Source organism: Fukomys damarensis, unplaced genomic scaffold, assembly GCF_012274545.1.
Source record: "Fukomys damarensis isolate Sample0158 unplaced genomic scaffold, DMR_v1.0_HiC HiC_scaffold_33, whole genome shotgun sequence".
NCBI lineage: Eukaryota > Metazoa > Chordata > Mammalia > Rodentia > Bathyergidae > Fukomys > Fukomys damarensis.
Window position 1 is genome coordinate 42,056,493 of NW_022900945.1, and position 26,110 is coordinate 42,082,602.

Below are 26,110 nucleotides of genomic sequence, written 5' to 3' on the forward strand. Positions count from 1 at the left end.
CTTTACTTCTCCTTTTACACAAATAGCCTGGACATCTGTGTTACCAGTCTTGTGGTAGCCACTTCATAGATAAACACCAAATCCTGCCTGAAGGACTGAGGCAAAGTGCCTGTAAAAGGTAAGAATGATGATTTTTTTTAACCTCGTTTGAGTGCAGAGCTCTGAATGACTCTATGGAGGGTAGGGTATCTTCTTAAAAGTCTCCATATGCCTGTAGTAACTTTATAATCTCTTGTTTCAAAACTATTTAGTGTTGCAAGTAAAAAAGATCAACAATATCTTAGTGATATCCTAATAGTCAATCAAATCAGAAATATTTTTACTTAACCAGTTTCCTATTATCTGATATCTCCTTGGGTCTAGCAATTTAAATGCTTAAATTACTACAGAATGTGAATTACTAACTGTATATGGTAATTTCTGGAATTTGGAGTTTTCTGTGTGAGGTGAAGTTGGGGAGATTTCCTATGTGCTTTTGTCATTAGAGAATTTGTCTTGTGATTTTTAAAGTGGGAAGAAAACTCAGAGTCAGAGCCATTGAGAAAAGTGGCTGGGAGATGAAGATCTCTCCCATTTGAGAAATTTTCAAAAGTAAAGAGCCACTATATGGAAGGATGGCTAAAAATCATAACACAAGAGATGTACTGTAAGAAGTGAAGGCTAGCCGGGTGTGGTGGCCCACGCCTGTAATCCCAGCACTCAGGAGGCTGAGGCAGGAGGATCGCTGTGAGTTTGAGACCAGCCTGGACTATATAGTGAGTTCCAGGTCAGTCTCAACTACATATTGACCCTGTCTCAAATAAACAAAACCAAAAAAAAATTAAAAAAAATAAAAAAGTGAAGGCTAAATGTTACTAAGAATACTCAGTGTGTTGGCTTTCAAAAAGCAGAAAGAATATTGTGATCTGCAGGGCTTCCCCAAATTAACTTATCCTTGGTATACAAACATGAATATTGATAAATATAATATGAAATGTACTTATGAAAATCAACCTACATATCTTGACATAACAATAATTTCCTTTTCATGTGCCAAAGCTAATAAATTTCAAGGACTCAACAAAGTGGTAGCCAAGTTTTGGTACTGACTTTTGGTGACCACCATAGTAATTGCTGTTCACTACAGCAAAATTTATATCAGATCTTTCCTCTTCCAAGATCTATAAAACTCTCATATGATTATGTCCTAGAATAGAGAAAAGTCCTCTGTGACCTTGTCCACCCACCTAGAAATGACAGGTGGAGATTTGGCAGAGGGTTTTAGATTCTCAAAGCATGTCAGGGACTATTGAGCTTTGAATTTGGAAATAAAGACCAGACTTTTAATATATTCACTTATTAATCATCAGTCAACTACCTTCTCTGGCCAGGAGGCCAGGACTGTGTTTTGGAAAGTCCTGGTTTGAGAAGGGTTGAGGTAGAAAAGAAATTTTTGCCCAGCAATAGTCTTGGCCCTAAAGAACTCCCATGGGAGATAAGAAATGTCTTACTTATAAGTTCTTTGGAAGAAAGTTGAGCCAAGAACGAACCTTTGCCTCTGTACGAAAAAAGTTTTGCTTTCTCAATCTTAAGTGGAATATACGCTGTTTTGAAACTGTGGTTGAATGGGAGCAGAGGCTAAACTGAAACATGATTTCCGGAGATATTTCCTGTGTGGGCTGGTTAAGAATATTTAGCTTTTAAATGGAGCATTGGGGGCTTTTATAAACACAGAAACTTATTCAAAGACCATCCCTTCGTAGCTTTTGTCACCATTACTTAAATGACCTGACTTTTTTCCATCAAGAAGAGGCACAAAATAGAAAGGAAAAACTCTGTTGGTCTATAGCTTCTCGTGCCCTCTGGTTAATGCCTGACTGCCCAGAGGCCCTCGGATTCCTATTTTCCTTCCTCATCCTTTCCTATCTTGCAACTTACCAGTGACAGATATTGTGCTCAATTCTAGAGACACAAAGATAACTGGTGTCGTGGTTATCAGTATCCAAGTATCTCTCATGGAGAACAGTCATAGCAATACACAAATATAACCCAATATGCTCTTTTATATAAGGACAGGAGAATGTGACAAAATGGAGGAGTTTAGATGTGTGAAAGACTCCATGGAAGAGGGAGTGGCTGCTTGAGTTCCATTTCAAAAGAAAATGACAGAGTGCTATGTATGCAAAGTTAAAGAAGTATAAACCCCCAGGCATGTTGGAAATGACAATAAGCATGAGGAACTGCACCCTTTCTCTTACATGGCCCTTGAAAATGGATGGCAAAATCACTGAGTAGACAGGTCTTGGTCTATCCCTGAGCAGATGTCCACATTACAGTAATGATGGGAGGTGCCTTTCAATGAGGCAGATTTCTTTCTTTTAACGAAAATTTTCCCTTATATCAGAAAGGAAGGGTGGAGCTTTTGTGAGGTTACAACTCTCTTTTTCTCAACTTCCGTTCTAGCAACTTCTGTGTTGATTTAGTTACAGTGGTTTTGTTTGTGTTCTTAGTCAGCCGACATACACCCTGCAAGCATCCACTTTGTGAAGATTATTGTGGGCCTATGAGTTGGGCAACTGCCTTGAGTAGCTCTCAGTATCAGCTGCTACTGCAGGTGCAGAATGCTGGAGCGAAGTAACCCAAAGAAACCAGACAGGTGTGCAGGGCTGGCTTCCATGTGGCTGCTGGGGCAGAGGAGAAGAGGATTGCTGCTGAAAGTTGGGAGATTGGTTTGGGAAGTCAGTCTGGAAGTAGGTTTTAGAAAAGGAGAAGGTGTGCATTTCTAAAGTCTGTGGCTGGGCACTCAGAGTGGAGACTATGAATGTATAGGGTGCCTTCTCTATTGCTTTTCTAGTTCACAAGGAGATAGTAGAGTTCCTAGCCAAGTAGCACCATCGATAAATGATAGCTATGGCCAAGAACTGCCAAAAAGAGATGTCTATAATCATTTAAAATGAGAGATCTTTTACAAATGGGAAGAAGAAAGAGAAATGGAGGGAGAGGGAAGGGAAGGAAGGGGAAGCAGATTGAAAAAAGAGAGAATTGCCGGGGATTTAGCTCAGCGGTTCGGTGGCCTGCCTTGCAAGGGCAAGGATCCAAGTTCAATTCCCGGTACCAAAAAAAAAAAAAAAAAAAAAAAAAAAAAAAAAAAAAAAAAAAAAATCCCAGAAAAAAAAAAAAAAAAAAAAAAGAAAAGAAAAAAGAAAAAGAGAGAAGTGAAGAAAGAATTGAAATTGAAATAGAGTTTTCTTCAAATGGGAAGGGGAACAAGAGTTGGAGCAAGTATAGAGAGGAATGGAAGGGGAAGAGGACAAAAAAATTAAAATGCGTTATGTACATGTACAAACTTCCCATGGTAAATATAATCATTATATATTGCACATATGTACTACAAAAATAAGATTAAATTAAAAATAATAAAATGAGAGTGTTATATTCTAAGTATTAGAATGTAGGTGCCTGGAAGGAATTTAGAATTGATTAACTTCAAAAAAGTAACTTATAGTGAGAGCCCAATAAATGTTGGCTATTATAATGTTCTAACCTATTTATATTCAGTTGGAGTGACTTGTCCAAAATTATAAAGTTATTTAACTAGTTATTTAAAATATCTCCTGACTTGTTGTGGAATATTATTTTTTCCACATTACACTATGCTACACTGTCCTCCCTTTTCTTATTCTAAGTAGGCATTGCTAGAATATGCTCCTTCTTTAAATAAAGGAAATTTTAGCGCATTTAATATAACACAACATAAAATATGTAATTGCAAATGCAGCTGATTTGAAACCAATATGCTAATGAATCAGATAATTAATAAATATTTATCAAACTTTTTTAAATTTTTTATTTCAAAAGAATTAGGTTGAAGAATAAGGGTAACAAGTGATTTTTCAAGTTTATTGGTACATTTTATTTATTAATTTATTATTTATTGGTACCAGGGATTGAACTCAGGACCTTGCACTTGTGAGGCAGGTGGCAGAACCACTGAGCTAAATTCCCTGCCCTATTGGTACATTTTAGATCTACATAATGATCACATTCATCATAGGGAATTGGTTCCTGTACGTGATATATCGTAATTCTTCTTTTTTGCCCCCATTCCCCTACCCTCCCGTCAACCTCTCTTCCCCTCCTTATTTATATAAGCTTTGCTTCCATTTTTCCTTCTTTTCTCATTTTTGTCTTTTCCCTGCCTCATATTTTTAAAATGTTGTCCAAGAAATACAAACATGACTTTAATACTCAAGTTATACTAGAAACAAGTAGGGGCATTAAAATTATTTCATGATTCTTTTTTTTTTTTTTTTTGAGATGGAGTCTCACTGTATAATTCAGAATGGCTTCAAACTCACAGCAATTCTCCTGCCTCAGTCTCCCAAGTGCTAGAATTACAGGCATGTACCACCACATCCAGCCAGGGTTCATTTTTATAGAAATAGTTCTTACATTATCTCAGTATTTATATCATTAAGAACCTAAATTTTAATAATTTTGGAATCAGACTACCTAAGGTCATTTTGCTAATTTTCAATATTTTTGTTGGTGTTTTTATTTTTTATTTTGACAAATATTTAGACTTACAGAAAAGTTTAAAAAAAGAAAAGAAAATAGTATGAGGAATTTCTAAATCCCCAGAACCAGCTAAAGTGACACCCATATTTCCCAAATATTATCATTTTATCACATTTGCTTTATCCTTCCCTGGTTTTCTCACTGGAGAGTAATTGCTAACATGATGTCCTTTTTCAGCACTACAGTGCTCTAGTGCCTGCATCTATACAAACAAAAGAAAATTATCTTATATTACCACTTTACAGTGATGTAAATCAGGAAACAACACTGATAAAATACTATTTATGATATATAAATTTTATTCATGTTCCACCCTTACCCCATTAATATTATTTACAGTAAAAGGCACTCTCTGGTCATGCATTGCCATTAACTGCCATGTCTCTTCATTCTTTTAGTCTGAACAGTTCTAGAATCTTTATGTTTCATATCATTGATATTCTTGAAGAGAAAAGACCAGTTATTTTATGTAAGTCTCCCTCTTTGGGTTTTTCTGATCTTTTCTCATGATCAGATTCAGGTTAATCAAGCTGTTGAAAACATTAACAAAGAAACAGCTTTTCTTATTTCATTAAGAGTTCTGTTTAAGCCAGGAGTAGCTTGCTTGGGTATATCATGAACAGGCCTACAGGAGAGGGACCCTCTACCACATAATTCTACATATTTTAGGATAAGAGAGACAACCCCTATTCAGTTTACTGTGTGATAGTTCTGGGTAACTGTTTCTTATTTAGGGAGCAGGCTTATTATAAAGATCCCTATCCTAACTTAACTGTTAGTATCATCTTGCTAAGGGCCCAAATGGGAGAAAGTGTATCTTCACCAATCATCTGAATTTGTCTTTCCTCATTTTTCCTCTTTTTGCTCTCTCTTATTTGTCTATTCTTGAGTTTGTGAATGTTTGTTTTACAAAGGGCAAACAAAATTTGTAAAAGATAATGTCCAAGAAGTGAAATGAGCAACTTATTATTTAAAACTTCTGACCCCTGTTGTGTTTTATTCCTTAAAAATGTACTCTAAAAATCAAGGTCAGCCTCAGAATGAATTAAACAATGAGCTCTAAACTTGATCCTTTAGTCAATATTTTCTGAATTTGGTAGTAATGTACTCAGCTACCTGGTACTATTTCATCTATCCCTCAGAACAACCTATGGGGTAAGTATTAATATCTTAATTTAAAGATAAAGAAACTATGAGAATTAGGTTGAGAAAATTGTTCAAGACATTTCCAGAACTCAACACTAAATGTATTTGATTCCAAAGCTAGTGTTTATCAAGCTATGATGTGTGCAACATGATGTTCTTTGAACTCTTGTTAATAAGTAATTTTAACCAACGAAATTGTGATTCTCACATTAAGTGGTGTTGGTTATCTGTGGAGGAAACATCAAGCCCTGCACAACTCCAGCTGCAGATCAGCGCTTTGGTTAAGCAGACCTTAGGCCTAGGGTGAGAGGCAGGCACAAGTTCTCATCCTCTATGGAGCACATCTTCTAGCAGTGCTCATTCTATGGGTAAGCAGCTACTTCAGGGACCTCACCCTGCCTCAAAACTCATCATACGGCCCTGCTCAATTGCAGATTCTGCACAGTACTTTCCAGCCAAGGAAAATGATTTGCAATCACAGAACCTATCCATCAGCCCCACCTTCTAGCAAGGTTGTCAGTGGTCTCCCCAGACCACAAAATACTGCTGGCAACACTTTCAACCACAAAGCACTAAAAGTGACCTAGCCCTACCACAAAACCCATACGACAGTGTGCCTGCCTAGAGTTGCTACTAGCTGGCCTGTCACATAGAATTCCAGACTAGATAGATGGTAAAGATCTACCACCATCAAAGAACACCTGCGGAGGCTAGAAGAGGTGATGATCTACTTAAATGCACAGGCATCAATGTAAGGACACAAAGATTATGAATAAATAATCTTTAGTGTGAGAACAGGCTTGTGTTATATAAATATACTTTTAGATATCCATGTATATATTATTAGCATATGACAAATTTCTCAGAAATAATTTACTTTTAAAATTGTTTTTATGTTTTATTTTTACTTAATCTCATTTGATTCCAAAATTATCTGATCATGGACTTGGCTCTCTTTTCGTTTGAGAAGCACTTACTAATATTGCATACACACAATGGGCTGTATAAAAACAAAGCAGATTGTTGTTGCTCAACAATCAATGCTCAATTGACCTCAAATCAGATTAAATGAGGAGCTCAAGAACTGATAAAGGTTCTTGAAGTTTCTATCCAAACAAAGCTGCTTTTAAACTTGGTTAAATTCAAGACTAGATTAGATGTTACTGCAAGTACAATTCAAGGAAAGAGAGGACTAAAACTAGAAATCCATAAAAGAGTTTACCAGTTCAAGCTCTTTGGATGAAACTAAAGAATCAAGTGTAGCACTGGCCTCCATGTCAGGCCTTGTGAGGTGGTTGCCCTTAAGTACAGTTTACACACGAAGGTTTCCTGGAAACTGATGTCGGGGCTTTTCCCACAGAGCTATGAATCATGAGGTTGGTAGATTTTGACTGTAGGTGGGGTGGAAAGGGTGACACAACGGGTGTGAAGGGTGGGAGGTTCCGTAATTGCCAGTCACAGTGAAGAAAGGGAAGGGAATATGAAGTAGCATTTTCTTTAAATTTATATGAAAGTGGAATCAGCATTGCATGTAGTAAAAATAATGACTGTCTTTAGCAAACATGCAGGTTTTCTCCTTCAATTTGATATGAGTCTGAGTATCTAGAAAATCATGAAAGGAAGAAGGGATTCTTTTTCCTTTGTGTGTGAGATATTCCAGGCTACCTCTTTCTGTTACTGATGAATAATTTGCTTATGTCTAAGACATCAGTTTGTTAGCAGAATTAGAAGAGCAAGGCTAAGACTCCTGACTGCAATTATGTTTATTCCACTACATCAGGTTATTTGGAGTTAATGAACTAAAGTCCAGATTTTGTGCATTCAACAGTCTTATTTTCATTTTTTAGTGTAATTAAGTACTGTGTAGGCTCTAGGAATTCAGAAGTGACTAGAGTTACTCCTGCCCTCAAGGAGCTCACATTCAAGTAAAAGAAGGGATGTTTATAAAATAAAATGGTTATTACAATGGAAGAGATGCCCAGGTATTACAGACACCGCTTGCAGGATGTGGTGGGTCGGGGGAGGGATAGTTGAGGGCTGGGTGAGGAGAATTAGGCACAGAGCAGTCTTTATGAAAAAGGTACTAATCGGATTAAAAGGCCAGAGAGGGGCAAATTTTAGCTAAGAATCACATGAGCAAAAGGAATAAAGAAGGCACTGAAACAAGTATTCAAAGTTGTTTGCTAAATTTTAAATTATATGTAAGACCGGGAGTGTTGCCATGGACAAGAGCCATGGACAAGAGCCACGGACAAGTGCAAGGTACGAAAGGCCTTTAGACATATATCTGCATAAATTCATCACTTGTCGAGACAATGAGCATGTTCCCCATTCTCAAAAGATTCCTCCCAGCCTTTGTAATCCCTTTCAGTCACACTTCCTGCTTACCTTCTACTCACCACGGAAGCTTCACCCCCAGTGTCTCTGGGTGTAGGTTAGTTTTTGTTCTTTAAAATGTTATTTAAATAGAATCATACGGTACATCCTTTTTTGTCTAGCTTTTTTTCCTCACCATAATTTTGTGAAATTCATCTATTTTATAGTGTGTTCATTCAATTCTATTGATGAATAGTATTCCATTGAACAGTCATACCACAGTGCATTTAACCATTCATCTGCTGATAGACATTTGGATTGCTTCCAGTTTTAGAATATTATAAATTAAGCTTCTATGAGCATTAATGTACAAGTCTTTGCATAAATACATATCTTTATATTTCTGGGTAAATATCTAGAAGTAAAATGACTCTTTTATATAAATTTATATTTATCTTTCTACATAGCCAGAAAATTGTTAATCTGGATATTCCATTTTGTATTCTTACTGATACTGTACAGAGTTGCAGTTCCTCCATATCCTCACCAACACTTGGTGTGATTAGTTTTTTAAAAAATATATTACACATTTTGGTAGATTTTAGTGCTTTAATTTGCAATCACTTAATAACTAGTAGACAGTTTGTTCATCTGCTTATTTACCATCCTCTTTTTAGTGAAGTATCTGTTCAGATACTTTATTTTTAAATTCATCTTTAAATTACCATTTTTTCTTACCATTGAATTTTGAGTTATTTATGTAATCTGGATACAAGCTTTGCTTTCTCTTTTTTTTGTTGTTGTTGTTGTTCATCTTGAGGTAAGTTTTCACTGTGTTGCTCAGGCTGGCCTTACTTATGAGCTCATGCAATCCTTCAGTCTTATCTTCCTTAGAAGTTGGGACTTCAGGCATGAGCCAGTGTGCCCAGCTTGTTTATATTATGCGTAATTTGGAAATATTTCCCCTTCTCAGCAGCCTGTATTTTCATTTTCCGTTCTCTTAGCAGTGCGTTTTTGTTTTGTTTTGTTTTGTTTTGTTTTGTTTTTTTTTTTGGTTTTTTGAGACAGGGTCTCACTATGTAGTTGAGGCTCACCTGGAACTCACTATGTATCCCAGGCTGGTCTCGTACTCACAGCAATTCTCCTGCCTCAGCCTCCCAAGTGCTGGGATTACAGGCATGTGCCAACATGCCCAGCAACAGTGCCTTTTGAAGAGCAGGGTTTTTTTTTTTCTTTCAGTTTTGAAGTATATCAATGCATCAGTTCTTTTTTTATTATTATTGGTACATTTTAGGTATACAAATGCATCAATTCTTCTATGATTGTTCTTTTGGCACCTGAGAGCTGTTTGGCTAACCATGCTTGCAAATATTTTCTCCTATATTTTCCTCTGTTGTTTTATTGTTTTAGGGTTTACAGTAAGGTCTACGATCCATTTTCCAATGTTTTTTTGATATAGTGAGATGCTTTATGGCCAATCTTATTTTTTTTCCCACATTGTTACTCAGTTGGTCAAGCATTGTTCGTTGAAGAGTAGCTTTGATTCTCTAATGTACTGACTTTACATCTTTGTTGAAAATCAGTTGTACATATCTAGGCTTCCTGTTCCATTGACTTTTTTTTTGTCCTAAGGCCAATATTATGTTATCTTTCATGTTGTGTCTATATGAAACTAATGAAATTAGATTAACTTCTTAATATATAGAGAAAATATTGCAGTGATATTATAGATGGGGATCACAATGAATCTGTAGATAAATCTTGGATAAACCCAACATTTTAGCAATATTGTGTCCTGACCTACGGACATAGTATATTTCTCTGTTTATCATACCTTTTTCAATTTTCTGAGCAATTTTTGTTTTGTTTTCAATATAGTATTTCCTATCTTTTATTAGCCTTATCTCTAAATATTTTGTATTTAATGCTATTATAAATTACCTCTAATTTTTATTTCCAATTGTTATTAGTGTATAGAAATAGTAATGATTTTTGTGCATTCCATCTTGTATCCAGCAACTTTAGTATGCTCACTTATTAATTCTAGTAACTGTTATTATAGCTTTCTTTTGACTTTCGTGTCTGACATTTTTGGTATTTTGAGTGAATGCAGACTTTATGAATTTTATCTCATTGGGTACTGGACACTTTTGTTATTTTTATATATCTTTTTATGCTTTGTTCTGGACTGTACTTATGTTACTGGGAAAATGTTTTATTTTGAGAGGCATATTTTTAAAATTTGTTGGACAGAACTGGAACAGTGCTCAAACTAGAGCTATTCACTCTTTATTACAGAGACAAGATCCTAATATGTACTATGTACTGTGAATCTTGAGGCTTTTCGGTCTGGCTATTGGGAACAAGCCCTAAACCCAGCTTTATGTGACTGTCAGACACAGTTCACATGTCACCTGACCTTAGATAGTTTCTTTATATGCATCTGCTAATCAGTGGTCAGCTAAATTTTTATTGGGCAATTTGGTAGGTTTAATAATGGGTCCCCAAGCATACCCATGCATCTTTAGTGCAAAGGTGACTTTGCAAGTGTGAGCAAATTAAGCTTCTTGAAATGAGAGATTATTTTAGATTATCCAGGTAGGGCATCTAGATATATGAATCCTTATGAGAAGGAAGAGGAATAATAAAAAATAGAAAATGTAATGATAACAACAAGAGATTGGAGTGAGGAAGGGGTCAAGGAATGACTTCTAGAATCTGACATAGGCAAAGAAATGAATTTTCCTCCTTCACTCTTCAGAAAATTAATACAGCTCTGTCAACAATTTGAATTTAGATATCTGACCCTAAGAACCTTAAAAATTGACTGATATTGGTTAAGCCATAAATTTTGTTGTAATTTGCTATAGCAGTGATAAGAAACTAATATAGGTATCCTGCTCATATATCTGTTATTTGTTTGCTGAACAGCTCAGTGTTCTTCATTACTCTGTCCTGTAAACCACAGGACAGATCTCTTTAGTATCTCAGCTATGTCTCCATAACAATGGAATCTCCCAGGATTCCCTTCTCCATCTCATTGTCTTAAAACTGTCAATGCAATAAACTTGAGTAATCATAGAACTCATACATTCATGTTCCATCTTTCAGGGGACACTGTCCTTCATTGTTTTGTGTACAGTGTCTTGTAAACCATCATTTTCTAATCTGTACATTTGTTGTTGTTTCAGCTGAGGGGATAGATAAATCTGGTCCCTGCTTTATTTTCACTAAAATAAAAAAAATTTAATATGTCTTACTTAACTCAGTATTCCCCAAATATTATAATTTCCAGATGTAATCCATATAAATTAGTAATATAATCTTTTTGTATTAAGTCTGTATTTTACACTTCTAGCCATCTTAATTCAGACTGTCCACATTTCAAATTCTCAAAGGTACAACACAGTTCTAGGGCTACAGAGGATCATGAGAGCCAACATTCAGCTGTTCAAAAGGATATACTCATTTAAATATGTCAACTTGAACATCAACTACTCCATACAATATTCTTGATTGATTTAACTAAAAAATATTTCAGTTTCCATGGTAATTGGTTCTGTTCTCAGGGATGTATGTACTTGGTTCTTTTACTGCTTGCCATACATTATGCAAAAAGCAGAAGGAATAATTTTCAAGAGTTTGGAAACAAGGATAGCCAAATGTCTCATTTGTCTTGGCTAGCTTTCCTATGGCTGAGACAAAGTATGTGACATCTACAACTTCAAGGGGGAGAGGTCTATTTTGGCTTATGGTTTCAGTCTATGGTTGGCTGGCTCCCAGATAGAAACAGGCTGGCAGAAGAGCATGACGGAGAAAAAGGTACTCAACTCATGGAAGCCAGGAGGCTGAGAGACAGATGGGGGGGGGCCAGGGATGAGAATACACTTTTCTAAGTCATACTCTCAGTGACTTACCCCTTCTCACAACACCACACCTCCAAGCATGACAATTTTGGAGGACATTTTAGACCTGTACCATAACTTTCTGCCCCTGGCCCCTGAAAGGCTCATGTGCATTTCATTGTACAATAGCATTTAGTCCATCTCTAAGAGTTTCCAAAATCTAAACAGTTCAAAGTCTTAACAGTGCTGAAAAGTCTAAGTCCAAATTCTCCTTGAGATGCAAAGAAAACTACTAGCTGTGTGTTCCTGTTAAAAAATAAAGTTATACCTCTAACATACAATGGCATGAAGTAAACATTCCCATTCCAAATGGGAGAGAAAATAGAAACTAGGCCAAAGTATGACTTAAACCCAGCAAGGTGAATATTGAATACTGTAGCTGCATGTCTAATACTCAGAACAAGTAGTGCTGAGATATGAACTCTAAAGGGCTTGGGCAGCTCTGCTCCAGTGGTCTTGCTGGTGGTAGTCCACATGGCTTCGCTCTTAGGATGTTTGCTCACTGCCAGTGGCTTCTAAGGTGTCTAGCAGACATTCCGTGCTCCTAGCCTCTCAAGCCTTCTGGAGTCTCCACCTTACTTTCAGTTGCACTCTCAGAGCTTCATGCATTGCACTCTCAGAGGCTCACCTCTTAGCCTCCCAGCCTTCTTCTGAAATCACAGTGGACACTTCCCTGACCTCACAACTCTTGTATTCTACATTCCTATAAAACAGTACCACATAGATGATGCCAAGATCTGCTGCCAGCTGAAGCAATAGCTAAACCTCTTTGAAATATGACTGTAGGAGCCTCTGAGAGCCTAGATGAGTGAATTTGGGAAGTATTTCACTCTGTAGGCTTGAGTGATTGGAGCTGGGGCAGGGGATTTAGCTCAGTGGTTCTGCCACCTGCCTTGCAAGTGCAAGGTCTGGAGTTTGATCCCCAGTACCAAAAATAAATACCCAAATAAATAAAATTAAAAGAGAGAGAAAAGAAAACAAAAGATTACAGAATACCTTGGAGCTTTCTTTTTCTTTTCTTTTCTTTATTTTTTTGAGACAGGGTCTCACTACATAGTTGAGACTGCCCTATGTAGTTGAAACTCACTGTATAGCCCAAGCTAGTCTTGAACTCACAGCGATCCTCCTGCCTCAGCCTCCTGAGTGTTGGGATTATAGGCGTGGGCCACCATGCCCAATGGAGCTTTCTTTTTAAATGAATGGATTATGCTTTTGCATCTTTGAGACTGAGAAGGGTGGGTTTTGCTGATTCTTGATATGCTTTTAAGATATATTGTCCTGATGCAAAGTAACAGGCTTCTTTTTAATGCTAATCTTTTCAGAAACTACATTCTCCTTTGCCCCCATTTTGTAGATGCTTCCCTTCTCATGAAACTGCAAACATTTTATATGTACTTTTTGTTCCTGATTTTCTCTCTAGACACAACTAAAAGCAGCCAGTAGTACCCAAACCAAAGCATGAATGTTGGGCTGGTTTAAAATTTTAACTGCCAAGTTAATTAGTCCATAATTCTTCATCTCAATCTCTTGTAAAGTCTCAAGACCTGGGCAAAACAGACAATTTTGATGGGGGGCCAGGATGTAACTCACATGGCTTCTAGTCCAACTGTCAATGGAGTCCTTTTTTTAACAGATGACATCTCCTGAGTCTGGGCTTTACTATCTCATCTGTATTACTCTCAAATTCTGGTCTTCGGAGGTCTGACAAAAATTTCTCATCAACTTTAGTCTACAGCATTTTAGGGCTTCAGTAGCCAGAATTTCCAAACACCTTCCACAAACCAGTTCTAACAGCTTCTAAGCCATATATATGGTCAGGTGTATTCATATCAGTGACCCCTACTCTAAGCACTAAAATTTGTTTTAGTTAGCTTTCCTGTCACTGATACAAAATATTGGACATCCGCAACTCAAAGGAGAAGAGGTTTATTTTGACTCATGGTTTCAGTTCATGGTCTGCTGTTTCTAACACAGAAATGGGTTAGGTACTCAACTCATGGCAGCCAGGAAGTGTGTGGCAGAGGAGAGAGAGAGAGAGAGAGAGGGAGAGAGAGAGAGAGAGAGAGAGAGAGAGAAGAGAAGACAGAGAGAGAAAGAGATTGAGAGAATCAGTAAGCAGAAAGAGAAAGGGGAAACCTTGAGTTACAACCCCACTAACCTGCTCCTTCCAGCCAGGCTCGATAAGCATGAGAATTTAGCAGGAGGGACATTTTAGATATGTGCCAGGACGATATTCTAGGAATTAAATAAAAACATTCTAGATAAGATGGATAAGATTAGTTACTCATGAACATGTTTTAGTCTGAGGTATTATATATTTAATATTAATATTTAGATATTTAATTGAGATATTTGGTCAGCATAAAACTGATAAAGGCCTGGGAAACATAAATCCATCGTCCATTCCCATTCCTGATAAACAGAGTGGTCCTTTGAGATTAAATAAACATGAATTCCACTTATACAGTATTAGTCATGCCATATGCTATGTGTTAAAATAGTTTAATCTTCACATCTACCCCATGAGATGTAAATATTTCACCATTGTAAATAAGAAATAACTGTGACTGGAAATGTTATCTTGGCTTCAAAATTTCCAATGCTATTTGATGTCATATGTGAGAGGTGAATTCAAGTTTGACATCAAATATCTGTGTGGTAAATTATCATCTTTTTTAAACCTTCCGAATAAATACAAAGGCAATTACAATTATATTAATTTATTTAAACTTGATTAAAGTAATAATATAAATTTAAGAATAATCCTGAGGACCAAAGCAAGAAGAAACAATGGGAAAAAAGAACAGGTTATGAGATATATACTATGTAAATAGTGAGTGTTTCCAACAGTGACATTTACTTTACAAGGATCATGTATCCTGGACAAACTAATTCTCAAGGCCATGTGATCCTTGAGTACCTTGACACTATAAAGTACTATTGATTGCCCAGGCAGCCCTTGCACTGGAAAAGGAAAAAAATAATAAACTGACATTCTGATTTATATGACAATTTTATGCTGTTTTAAAATGAGTCACTCTATAGGATCTTATTGCTTCTGAGAGAAAATTTTAAAAGTTTCTATCTGTATCTCTAAAATTGAGGAACAGAGCTTAAGAACTAATGCCCCCTTAAGGAAAAAGTGATATTCTATTTTTTAAAAAATCAATGCTGATTTCACTTCCTCATTGCGTCGTTGTTGGCCTGTTTTAGTTCTCCTGTAAGACTGACATCTTCTGGAGGATAGTAACTATTTAGTCATAGCCCCATCTTCCACACATGCAGAACAGAAAACACCATAAATGTTTCTGCAATAACAGAAATAATGAAGCATAGGCATGTTCCTCCTCACTTTCAAGAGTAGAGGTTTACAGACCCAATTTAATATGTATGTGAATCTTGGGGCATTTAAGAAACTGGCTATGTAGAATACCTATTTTTTTTAAAAAAAGAAACTGGCTAATCAAATCAATGTAGTGCTTAATTCAGTATTAAGTATTGCTTGCTGAAGTGAGAGTTAGTATGAATGTTCAACATGAGCCAATGGGTAACTCAACTCAGAAACTAAGAGAGCGGGGAATTTGGGGAAACATTAGAGGTGAGCCGTAACTCAAACCCATGGCAATGCTGGTGATCCTTAACCCTAACAATGTGTGCTTCGAATCTCTGATACCATCTTGCAGAGCCAGGTCACTTACTTACTGTCTTCTTTTTACTTTTTAGGGCAAGGGTATTACAGCATGGGCATGAGTAGCTTGAAATTGCTGAAGTATGTATTATTTTTCTTCAACTTGCTCTTTTGGGTAAGTGTGTTTCTTTTGAGCATGGTTGAGCTAACCTTCTCCCTAGTAAGCTCACCTTCTCTCTCTCTCTAGAGTCTGGCATGAAACATAACTTGTGCATAATTCAGTTATGTCCTGCACACCAACTCTAAGAAGAAAAGAGTAATAATTTCCTCCCTCTTCCCATCCTACCATAATGTAAACTTACAAAACTGAAAGATATCAGTGCTTTCATTAATGGAGATATTTCTGTCTTGGGGCTTTAGACTGCTTCTCACAAGTGACAGCCATATATGAGAAACAGAGGAATAGTTAGGTATTTAGTATATTTGTTCCCCTGGACTCTTGAAAGAATAGCTCATGGAAAGTGAAGTCACCATTTCGGGAAGGTTTCACTGTATCAAACTGAGCAATTGAAATTTATAAATAGGATGGATTGGGGCTCATGTGTCTATAAAGAAGATTCCTATAAATTTGACTTTTCTAGTTTTTTGCGCAGCTAGATGAGCTTCCTTAAGCATGCCATCTCCTCTAGTTTCCAAAGGGAAACAAATTACATGTGTGAGTACTGGAGGGACAAGGAGTAGGTTATCTGAAGCATAGAGACAGCTTATGTATGGTGTAAGTATTGTGTGGCTAATACGGGTTACTTTTCCTTGGTATCTGCAAATGGGTAGGATGAGATCTGAGTGGGACTCTATATGGAAACTGCAGGGATTGCTGCTTTTCTAGCACTGTGGGTAAACTAGGAAGAGATGTGTTAATGAGAGTCTTGACTAAATCTATAAAAGGAAGTGATTCTGATCTCAAGAGAGAATGTGAATGAGGAGATACTCAAAAACCACACTTTTTCTGAACATGTTATTGGATTCTTCCTTTTAGTTCTGTGGCTGCTGCATTTTGGGCTTTGGGATCTACCTCCTGATCCACAACAGCTTTGGAGTACTCTTCCATAAACTCCCTTTTCTCACACTGGGCAATGTTCTTGTCATCGTGGGCTCCATTATCATGGTAGTTGCCTTCCTGGGCTGCATGGGATCTATCAAGGAGAACAAGTGCCTGCTTATGTCGGTAAGTTCTTACAGCATGTGGTGTTCTAAATCAGATGAGAGGGAGATGATTCCTCAAGTCCCAAGCAACATGTTTCTTGGTAGATCACCTATAGGCACAGGGAAAGTGTGGGTTTGGCACCTCAGATTGACCCAATCTATCCTGACCAATAGTATTTTGTTTCTGATTGGGATCCCAGAAATAGGTGAGCGAGGGTATTACTGTCTTCCTTGGTATTTATTTTCCACTGTTAATAATAACTCATTATTGTAATTCCCTTCACAGCATTTAGTTTTTTCTCCATGTCTAGTTGAAGTTAAGTATCATCCATCTGCTTAAACTCTTATTTTGGAACATACTTTTGGATCTAACTTGGAGTCACTAAGTGATTAAAAAATAATCTCTACACTTTTCTAAGAATGGGGGCCCTCCTCAAACAACAGAGGATGCTTCTTTAACTCATTTCTGCCCAAGACATTCTATAGTAACAGTGACCCAACTCAGGAGATGACTACAGCTGCAGCTATTGAGGTCAAGTATGAGAGATGCTAGAGCTTCTCAGTTATTCCCTGTCATATAACCATCTGGAAGAGCACCTTCAGATTTAGGTTTTGCCGCAAGCATTGTAAAAGAAGAGTGCCAAATATCTCTAATATTCTCAGGCCAGAGCTTGGTAGGGACTGTGCCTATCTATAGTTATGGGTTCCGAACCACCTTGGTTTTTCTTAAGTTATTTGATTAATCTTCTTTCCCTTGCAGATCAATAATTAAACTAAAGACAAATGAAAGAATAATAATAAAGAAAAACAGATCCTATTGTCAGATATTTTTAGAACTGATGGCAAAAGATAGGTGATAGCAGACATGGAGTAGAGTTTAATGATCAAAATTGGTATTACAGTAAAAAAAGGAGAATGAAGAAATAAATGAAAAAAGTTGTTTCTGTGTAAAGGGCATAAAGGGAATAAGCATCTAAAGTCAGAGACAAAACCGACTTGGGACTATGACTATGATTAGGGCCTATCTTAGTCACTTTTTCATTACTTGGACAAAATACTCAATACCCAGAACTTAAAGAAAGAGAGGTTTATCTGGCTCACAGTTTTAGGGGGTTTCAGTCTATCATTGGCAGACTGAAACTCAGAAACACAATGGTGGAAAGACCTGCTGTGGAAGAAATATGCTCATGTGAGGGGTCAGGAAGCAGCGAGGGGAGGGATGTTCTGGAGAGGGAGATGCACCTTTCCAGGTCATGGCTGCCCATGTCCTACCTCCAGCTAGGCCTCACTTCCTAACAGTAAGTCACATACAGCCATGATCCAATCGTCTCCCAAAAGTGCTGCCTTTTAGTGCATGCGCGTTTTAGGAGACGTTCCTGATCTAAACCTTATCAGGGCCTTCTTTTTCCCCAGTCTGCATGGGGCACCTCTCAACTTTCACCATCCATCCTCCTCCCTGAAGTAGCCTGGATCTAATAGAAAGGGTTAATCACCAAACTGTAAAGACACATAGTTTAGTTTGCTGTCTTTCACTCAAATGTTTCAATATGTTGATACAAAAAATGCTTCATTTATTCAGTGGATAACATTGAAATATGCGTTATGTGCCTGCAGTTCTGATAGGCATAATGGACAGTGGAGAACAAAGTTTCAAGACCACTGATATTCCCTTTAAGGAAAAGAACACATATTTCCTCACAAAACAAGAGAAGGCATACAAAGCTCCAGGAAGGTGGAAATAGGAACACCTTGTGTGCAGAGATCTGCCTGGATGTTCTCCAGGCAAATGAGGTGGTCAGGCACTGAGGTTAGTTTCATGGTATCTCTTCTCTTTCCAGTTCTTTGTCCTGCTGCTGATTATTCTCCTTACTGAGGTGACCTTGGCCATTCTGCTTTTTGTGCATGAGCAGAAGGTAAGTTATAAAGAACACAACTCATTGTTTTATTGCTGACCTTGGAGAGTGTGTAGTGACAGAATAAATCCTTTAATAGAGATAAGAATCAAGTGGAAGGATAGTGGAGAGAGATTAATTATAATTAAGGAAAGAATGCCATAAAACGCCATAAAAGAGACTGTATTTGAGTGTGTCTTAAAGGATGACTAGAAAGAATAGTAAAACAAGTTTGTCTTCTAATTACTTTCCTTTGTGTATTTGGTCATGAGGAATGACTCTGCTCAAAGATAGTCTTTGCCCTGATCATCCCTTTTCCTTCTTTGTAAGACCATAGTCCTGGAAGGACGAGTCTATTATATACTTTCTCCTTGAACGCCTTCTCACCTTCACCACTTCTTCCCTTATACATAGAACACTCTCCTCTCACTTCCGTAGTTCTTAGAAAAACATTTGGAAAGGAGGTATAGTTGGTCTCATCAGCCTATGTATTCCTTGAACTCACGTGATTTTTACAACACCTTCTTTTCTGGAATGTGCCCTGCCCAGCTGAATAGCTATGTGGCGGAGGGACTGACTGAGAGCATTGAACGTTACTACTCAGACAACAGCACCAAGGCAGCATGGGACTCCATCCAGTCATTTGTGAGTACAGATGGAATTCTCCTCAGATTGGTCTGAACTCCACTTTCCAGCCTTAGTCCCTGGGAACTAGTACTCTCTTCCTGGAAGTTTTAGCCTACTGTCTATGGCCCTTAGGTCCAGAATATTTCCTTGGTGACAAAAACAGAAAAGACACTAGTCAGATTGATGTAAAGTTCTCTTCATTCTCTTGTTTCCAACTCAGATAAGCTCATTGTTTAAGCCCTAGGAAAATGTAAAGGAAACCTAATATATCATACTGAGTTAACCTGTTTTCCAAAAGTTAAACAAAACCAGCAATTGTATAATACAAGATAGCTCTGTGGAATTCCCATCACCAAAGTTAAGCTTGTTTCCTAGCTCCCCAGTACTGCATTCCTCACATCCACTCAAAAATATATATTAACTTGGTGTGTTGGGAGATAAGAGAGGGCTAGGGAGTTTATGCAAGTGTAATCTACATTTCAAACAATAGCACTAGGAGCACAGGCTGGCTTAGTATGGAGTAGAAGAAATAACATGGGAATTAGAGCATCGAGTCTTAAAGTAAATGGCTTTGGGAAAGTCACTTAACGTCTCTAAATCCCCAATTCATTTTATTTACTTTAATTTTAATTTTATTTATTTATTTATTTATTTATTTATTTATTTGTTTGTTTGTTTGTTTGTTTTTTGGTTTTTTGAGACAGGGTCTCACTATGTAGTTGAGGCTGATCTGGAACTCACTATGTAGCCCAGGCTGGTCTCAAACTCACAGTGATCCTCCTGCCTCCCGAGGGCTGGAATTAGGGGTGTGAGCCACCACGCCCAGCCTTTTTTTTTTTTTTCTTGTTCCCAATTCTTTTTTAAAACTTCAGTTTAGAAGTCTTTTCATTTATAATTCTTAAATATATGCAAAAGTAAAGACAATGTTAATAAATTGAATCTCTGGGTCTATATCACCAGCTTGAACAGTCAACCTTTTTCCTTGCCAGTATTATCTCATCTAATCCCCTCCACAGTTTTTGCTAAAATATTTTAAAGCAAATATTCAACATGAAGTTGTTTTATCCATTAAATATCACCAATACACAGTCCTTAAACAAATTATCCTAATTTTCTCCAAATTATTTAAATTTTGTTCAAATCAAAATCTAAACAAGATCCTTACATCGCAGTTGAATATTTTTTCTCTAGTTTTCTTTTAATCTGAGATAGTATTTTTCTTTGTTTATGCTACATTTTTTTGAAAAGAAATTATGTGATTGGTCCTATAAATTTATCCACTTTCTACATCTGGCCAGTTGCTTTCTTGAGGTATTTCGGTGATTCTCTGTTTCCCACAAGCCTTGTGAATAGATGAGGTTCTGTTTTATTGGAAGACTACTGTACCTGGTACTTCCTCTTGAATCACACAAGCAGGCACATAGTGTTTTCTATGGTCTTAAAACTACTTGGTGAATCTAGATGTGGTCAGCTTGACCCCCTATTGTAATGTTCCCTGGATATAATTTGTGATCATAAAATGTGAATAAATTAAACCTGGCCTCTCTACTTCACAGAGATGTAATGTGAATAAAATGGTACCATAGGTTTGAAAGGACTTTGTTCTAAAGAATCTATGATAGTAGATGAAGTCTGGACTTTGTGCTATAGAGTCAGATCTGAATAGCTACCCTTTCTTTTAAGGTCTAGATTTCTTTCTGTTTCTCATTTTTCAATCTAACCATTGTGTCTTTGGGAGTTTGCCTTTTAGCTGCATTGTTGTGGTGTAAATAGCACAAAAGACTGGACCAGGGGCCTACCAGCATCTTGCCCCTCAGAAGAAGGAGTTAAGGTAATGTTTTTGCAAAGTTCTTGATATTCATTTCTTTATTTAAAATTTTAACTATCTCGGAAACTACAGTTAATACAATTCCTAGACCTCCTATATAAACTTAGGGAACTTTCAGTGAGAGAGCAGAGCATCAACTCCAGGTAACAAGAAGAAAATCTAGGAAAAAGCTTATTTAGGTAGAGACACTCTGAATCTTAATACAGAAAACTATGGTAATAAGCAGGTAGAGTTTGTGAAAAGGGGGCAGTGGTTGTGTTTAGTTATTTCTTGAAAGAGAAATAGTTCTCATGGCTCAGAGTAAAATGTATAGGGTTGAGTTAGAAATTTTGTTCTGCCACTTACTTCTCTACTCCTTCTTTGGAGATAGCAACTTCAAAGCCCCTTAGTGATTTAGCCCCTTAGTGAAATGTACCCTGAGTGAAGGGGTGAGGGACTGGGAGACAGTCATTTGAACTGCTGAAACAACCCTCCCATCCTCCAACCAGAAAAGTCATCTCCCAGTCAGACCAAATCTCTAAGATCTTACCCTCACCACATTACCCACTCCTCAGGTGGTCTGGGAATCTCCAGAATTTTTTGGGTTTTTGGAGGAAAACAGGGGCACACACCAACCAGCAGTGTCTCTGGCAGTTAGTAGGGCTATGATAGACTTACTGGTTATTGAAATGCAAATCAATCCTAGGATTGCACAGTCTATGTTATGTTTTTAAATATTAGATGAGCACTGATGTGCAAAGAACATGACGACATCTATTGTTGCCCTACCACTTAGGAGCTAGTTTAACTCTGTGAGTAAGGATCTAGAACTTCTGCATTAAGCGCTATCATACTGACAATACCACCAGAAATTTCTTCCATTTAACATTCTTTGTTTCTTTATCCATCCAATGAGAATAAAAATATAATATATGACTTCAATCTCTTTGTATTATATAAGACAAAAAATACAAATTACCTTTTCAGATAATTATCCTCAGATAGTTGAATTATACAGTAGTATCATTTGTGCCTTTAATTTTTTCCCAGGGTTGCTATATACAAACACAAGAGTGGTTTCACTCCAATTTCCTGTATATTGGAATCATTACCATCTGTATATGTGTGATCCAGGTAAGAGCTTAATCCTAGGACTACAGTGAGAATGAAATGAGTTAAGTCATGGAAAGTTTTAGAACAGTACTAGGTACATAATATGTATATAATAAATATCTGTTTATCAGTATATGAATTTTTCAGTCAATTGGCAAATGGTGTTATTACCAGTTTGACCTAAGGCATACAGAAAATAAATTATAAGAACATCTATTTAGCCAACTTCACCCTCAATGATAGTGATTCACAGTCAAAAGCTACCCAGGCAAAACCCCCCTCTGACCCCTCAAGCTGACCTCATCTGGAAAAGAATGTGACTGATGAAACAGTATGCATGAAAAATTTGGCCTTGTATGCTAAGAAAGAATTGATTATGGAAGCCGTAGTCATTTCCTCATTTTTGTGCTGAGTTTGACAAAGGGTAAATTGAGAGTAGTTTGTGTTCTTTTTTGTTGTTGTGTTGTATTTCTAATACTTTCCACCCAAGTACTGGGTATATCATAGATTATCTAAGTCTTAATCAAGAAGCTGAGAGAAAAATGATGTTTTTCTACTTGGAAACCAAAGAGGCTAGGGCATGAGAAAGACAACTCACAGCACAGTGTTCAGGAAGCAAAACTTGCCTCTATCAGCAGCAGGGCTTCCACGACTTTTTAAGAAAAAAAAAGTATCACAACATTTTATACTTCATTATGTTACCATCCTCTTCCCCACATCATTACACACTCCTATCCTTAAGATAAAAGAGAGAGGGCTGGGGATTTAGTTCAGTGGTTCCGCCGCCTGCCTCACAAGCAAAAGGTCCTGAGTTCGATCCCCGGTACCAATAAATAAATAAATAAAATAAAATAAAGAGAGAGCTCCTGAGAGGGAATTGAAAGTGATGGTAAGAAGGATTATCTCCCCATGTGTTAGATGCTTTCTTTTTCTATGAAGTCAATTCTTAAAAGTTGTGGGAGAAATGGCTTCTTTTATGAAAGCCTCACACTTCCTCTTCTTTTTTTAGGTGCTGGGAATGTCCTTTGCATTGACCCTGAACTGTCAGATTGATAAAACCAGCCAGGCCATAGGGCTGTGACCCATAATTGCTCTCTGTTGGAGAGACGTTTCTTCTCTGGAAATCTGAAACCACTCATAGCATGAAGCCCCAGATGATCTCCTGCTGGACTGACATCTTTTGTCCTCATCTCTTCCCTGTTTGGGTCCCTGTCTTATACTCCCAGAGAAGAGGGTGTTGGCAAGGCACTTCCTTTCTCAGACAGTGAGACCACCATTTACCTAGTGATGGCAGCAGCCATGTCCCTCAAAGTGGTGAAACATACCTGAAAATACTTTTAGACACAAGAGGCTAAGAAAACCTGTGGCACTAGTGGCTCAAGATCAAGGAATGGGTTAGGGATTTGAATATTTGAATATTCCTGTCGTTAAATCAGTCTCCAGCTTCTAACTCATGCTCAGCCTACTCTACAATGTCGTTCAAGAGATACACTCAAGGTAGTACTGGATCCAGTCATTTGTGATATCTTATATAACTGCAGTTGAGTGGTCAGTCATGGCTGCAATCATCTCAATCCTCACCTGGCAGGTTATACATTATCAATATCTCACATGGTTGCTGGCAGGTTTCAAATCTTTGCCACACATGCATTTCCAGAGGGCTGTCTTATGACATAACATGTCATCCCTGGTGTTGCTCCATAGTGAGACATCTAAGAGAGAGTAAGATATAGAACCAAACACAGAAACCTTTTTAAACTTAACTCATCATCATATTAGTTCTGCTGTACCAAATTCCTTGAAGTGAGTCAAAAAATTCAGTCTATACTCAAGGGTGTGAATGCCATAGGGGTGGAGATTATTAGTGTTAATCTAAGAGTTTCACATGTATATAGGTACCACCAAACTCATTAGGTTAAGAACCATGCCATGTTTGTTGGATCAAGAAAATAAGTTAAATTATCTGTAGACCACTATATTTGTAAAGCAGAAATTTAGAACATATCTAATATACAGACCAAGACAGAGAACTCAAAAAAGGAATAGAGAAGAATTGATGTCTGTTCTTGAAGTTTTGCACAGGATTCTTTACTTCCCTTTAAGGAAAACTGGTCATTTCAATAGTAGCTTATAGGGAATCCAACATCTTTTACATTTTCCTAGGCACAGAAGGTATACAGGAAACATTTTTTTGAGTTGTACAGGTATCAAACATCTCATATATACAAAATAAAACTTAGCACTGTGTCTTCCAAACATGCTCTTTTTTGTTCTCCATACCACTGAATGATAAAGCTTCTCACTAAGTCTTCTTAACCATAACCTGAGCTTTGTTGTTAAATCTTCTCTGTCCTTCACTCCCAACAACTAGTCAGGCATGAGGTTCTAACTATTCACCTACTAAATATTATCAAAATCATCCATTCTCTTCATCTTATTTCTTACCCATATCCCTTCAACAGTCCTCCACTATCAGTCTATTTTCTAAGTATTTATCATTGACACCATCTATGCTGTTCTCCATATAGCCAAAAACATATTTCTAAAATTTAAATATAATTATATTTTCATACTTGATACCCTTCAATTACGGTTCTAAATGATGTCCCATTCTTAGCTCACCAGCCTCACCTCTTTCCATTCTTATTCTTGCATGCTATGCCTTTGCTTTGTTGATTTTTTTATTTAGTTGTAGTAGGCTTTATCTATGTTGATTAACCTTTCCCACTTGTTACTCCCATTGTCTGGACAATCCTCACCCTTTCTATAAGAAAGATTTCTCTAATCTCATAAAGTTTGATATTGATTGCAGCACCATATTTTATTTATATATTAAGGTATCATTTAATATTTATGAGATATCATACTAAGAACTTTACATTTTTCCATTTAAATTTAAACAAAATCTCTCTTGTATGTACCTATGTAACAGTCATAGAAAGTTCACTGCTCTTATCACAGTTATAAATATTCTCTTAAAGATCTTATCAACTTTTAATTGCTTCATTTACTCATCTTTAGTAACTCTCAACCTGATCAATTTATAAAGAGAGAGTAAAGCTACACATTAAGTATAAATAAAAACTGAGCCAGACTGAAACAGTAGCAAGACAGAAAGGAGTGTTTTCAAAGTGGGAAAGGAGTTGTTTCATTAAGAGTAAGTGAGAGAAATCAGAAGAAAAAGAAAAGGAGAAAAGTTTGATCCTTAGGATTATGCCTTTCCAAAAATAATTATAATAATCATCAAATTGATTAGAAGAGGGAAGTGGTTCTTTTTTTAATCTTGATTCTAAGTGATTTCCAGGGATTAGCAGAAAGGAAAAATGAGTAAATTTTAATCAATGTGCACAATTATTTTATTTTGTTTTTTTCAAAGTGCACAGTTTTAATGCTGCAAAGTAAGTCCTGGAGATCTTTTGTACAGAAAAGTGACAATAACTAACAGTTCTGTATTTCATTACTTTAAAATTTGGTAATATGGTAGATCTGTTAAGTTTCTTTATCACATATAAATGGACTAATAAATAAGCCATGGGGGAAAATTTGGAGGCAATGGATTTGTTTAATATATATGTATATAATATAATATAATATATAGTAGTTATGGTTTCACATATATACAGGTACCACCAAACTCATTAGGTTTTATACATCAAATATATGCAACTTTTCCTGTGTACATACCTCAATAAATGGCTTAAAAAACAAAAAAACCCAAAGTATTATGAATCAAAAGTAAAAACAAACAATAGAAATAGACCCACAAAACTTCAGATACAAAGGATACCTGACCCAAAATACAAATTAGCCATGTTTTTCTTTCTTTTTTTTTTTTTTTGGTTTTTTGAGACAGGGTCTCACTATGTAGTTGAGACTGACCTGGAGCTCACTATGTAGCTCAGGCTGGTCTCGAACT

The 26,110-nt window shown here is 36.8% G+C and overlaps 1 protein-coding gene across 1 annotated transcript; it reads left to right on the forward strand.

The window, feature by feature from the left end:
• Nucleotides 1-25,818, forward strand: Cd53 (CD53 molecule). Its single transcript, XM_010606026.3, has 8 exons — nucleotides 1-118; nucleotides 15,648-15,727; nucleotides 16,589-16,777; nucleotides 18,594-18,668; nucleotides 19,197-19,292; nucleotides 21,025-21,105; nucleotides 22,132-22,215; nucleotides 23,204-25,818. Exons 2-8 carry the CDS (start codon nucleotides 15,665-15,667, stop codon nucleotides 23,273-23,275), a joined length of 660 nt encoding a protein of 219 aa, XP_010604328.1. The 5' UTR covers nucleotides 1-118; nucleotides 15,648-15,664; the 3' UTR covers nucleotides 23,276-25,818.
• The last annotated feature ends 292 nt before the right edge of the window (nucleotides 25,819-26,110 follow it).

Coding starts and splice junctions, on each gene's coding strand:
- Cd53 (XM_010606026.3), top strand. CDS start 15,665: ATGGGCATGAGTAGCTTGAAATTGCTGAAGTATGTATTATTTTTCTTC. Junction 18,669..19,196: donor TTTTTGTGCATGAGCAGAAG/GTAAGTTATAAA, acceptor TGCCCTGCCCAG/CTGAATAGCTATGTGGCGGA. Junction 19,293..21,024: donor GGGACTCCATCCAGTCATTT/GTGAGTACAGAT, acceptor TTTGCCTTTTAG/CTGCATTGTTGTGGTGTAAA.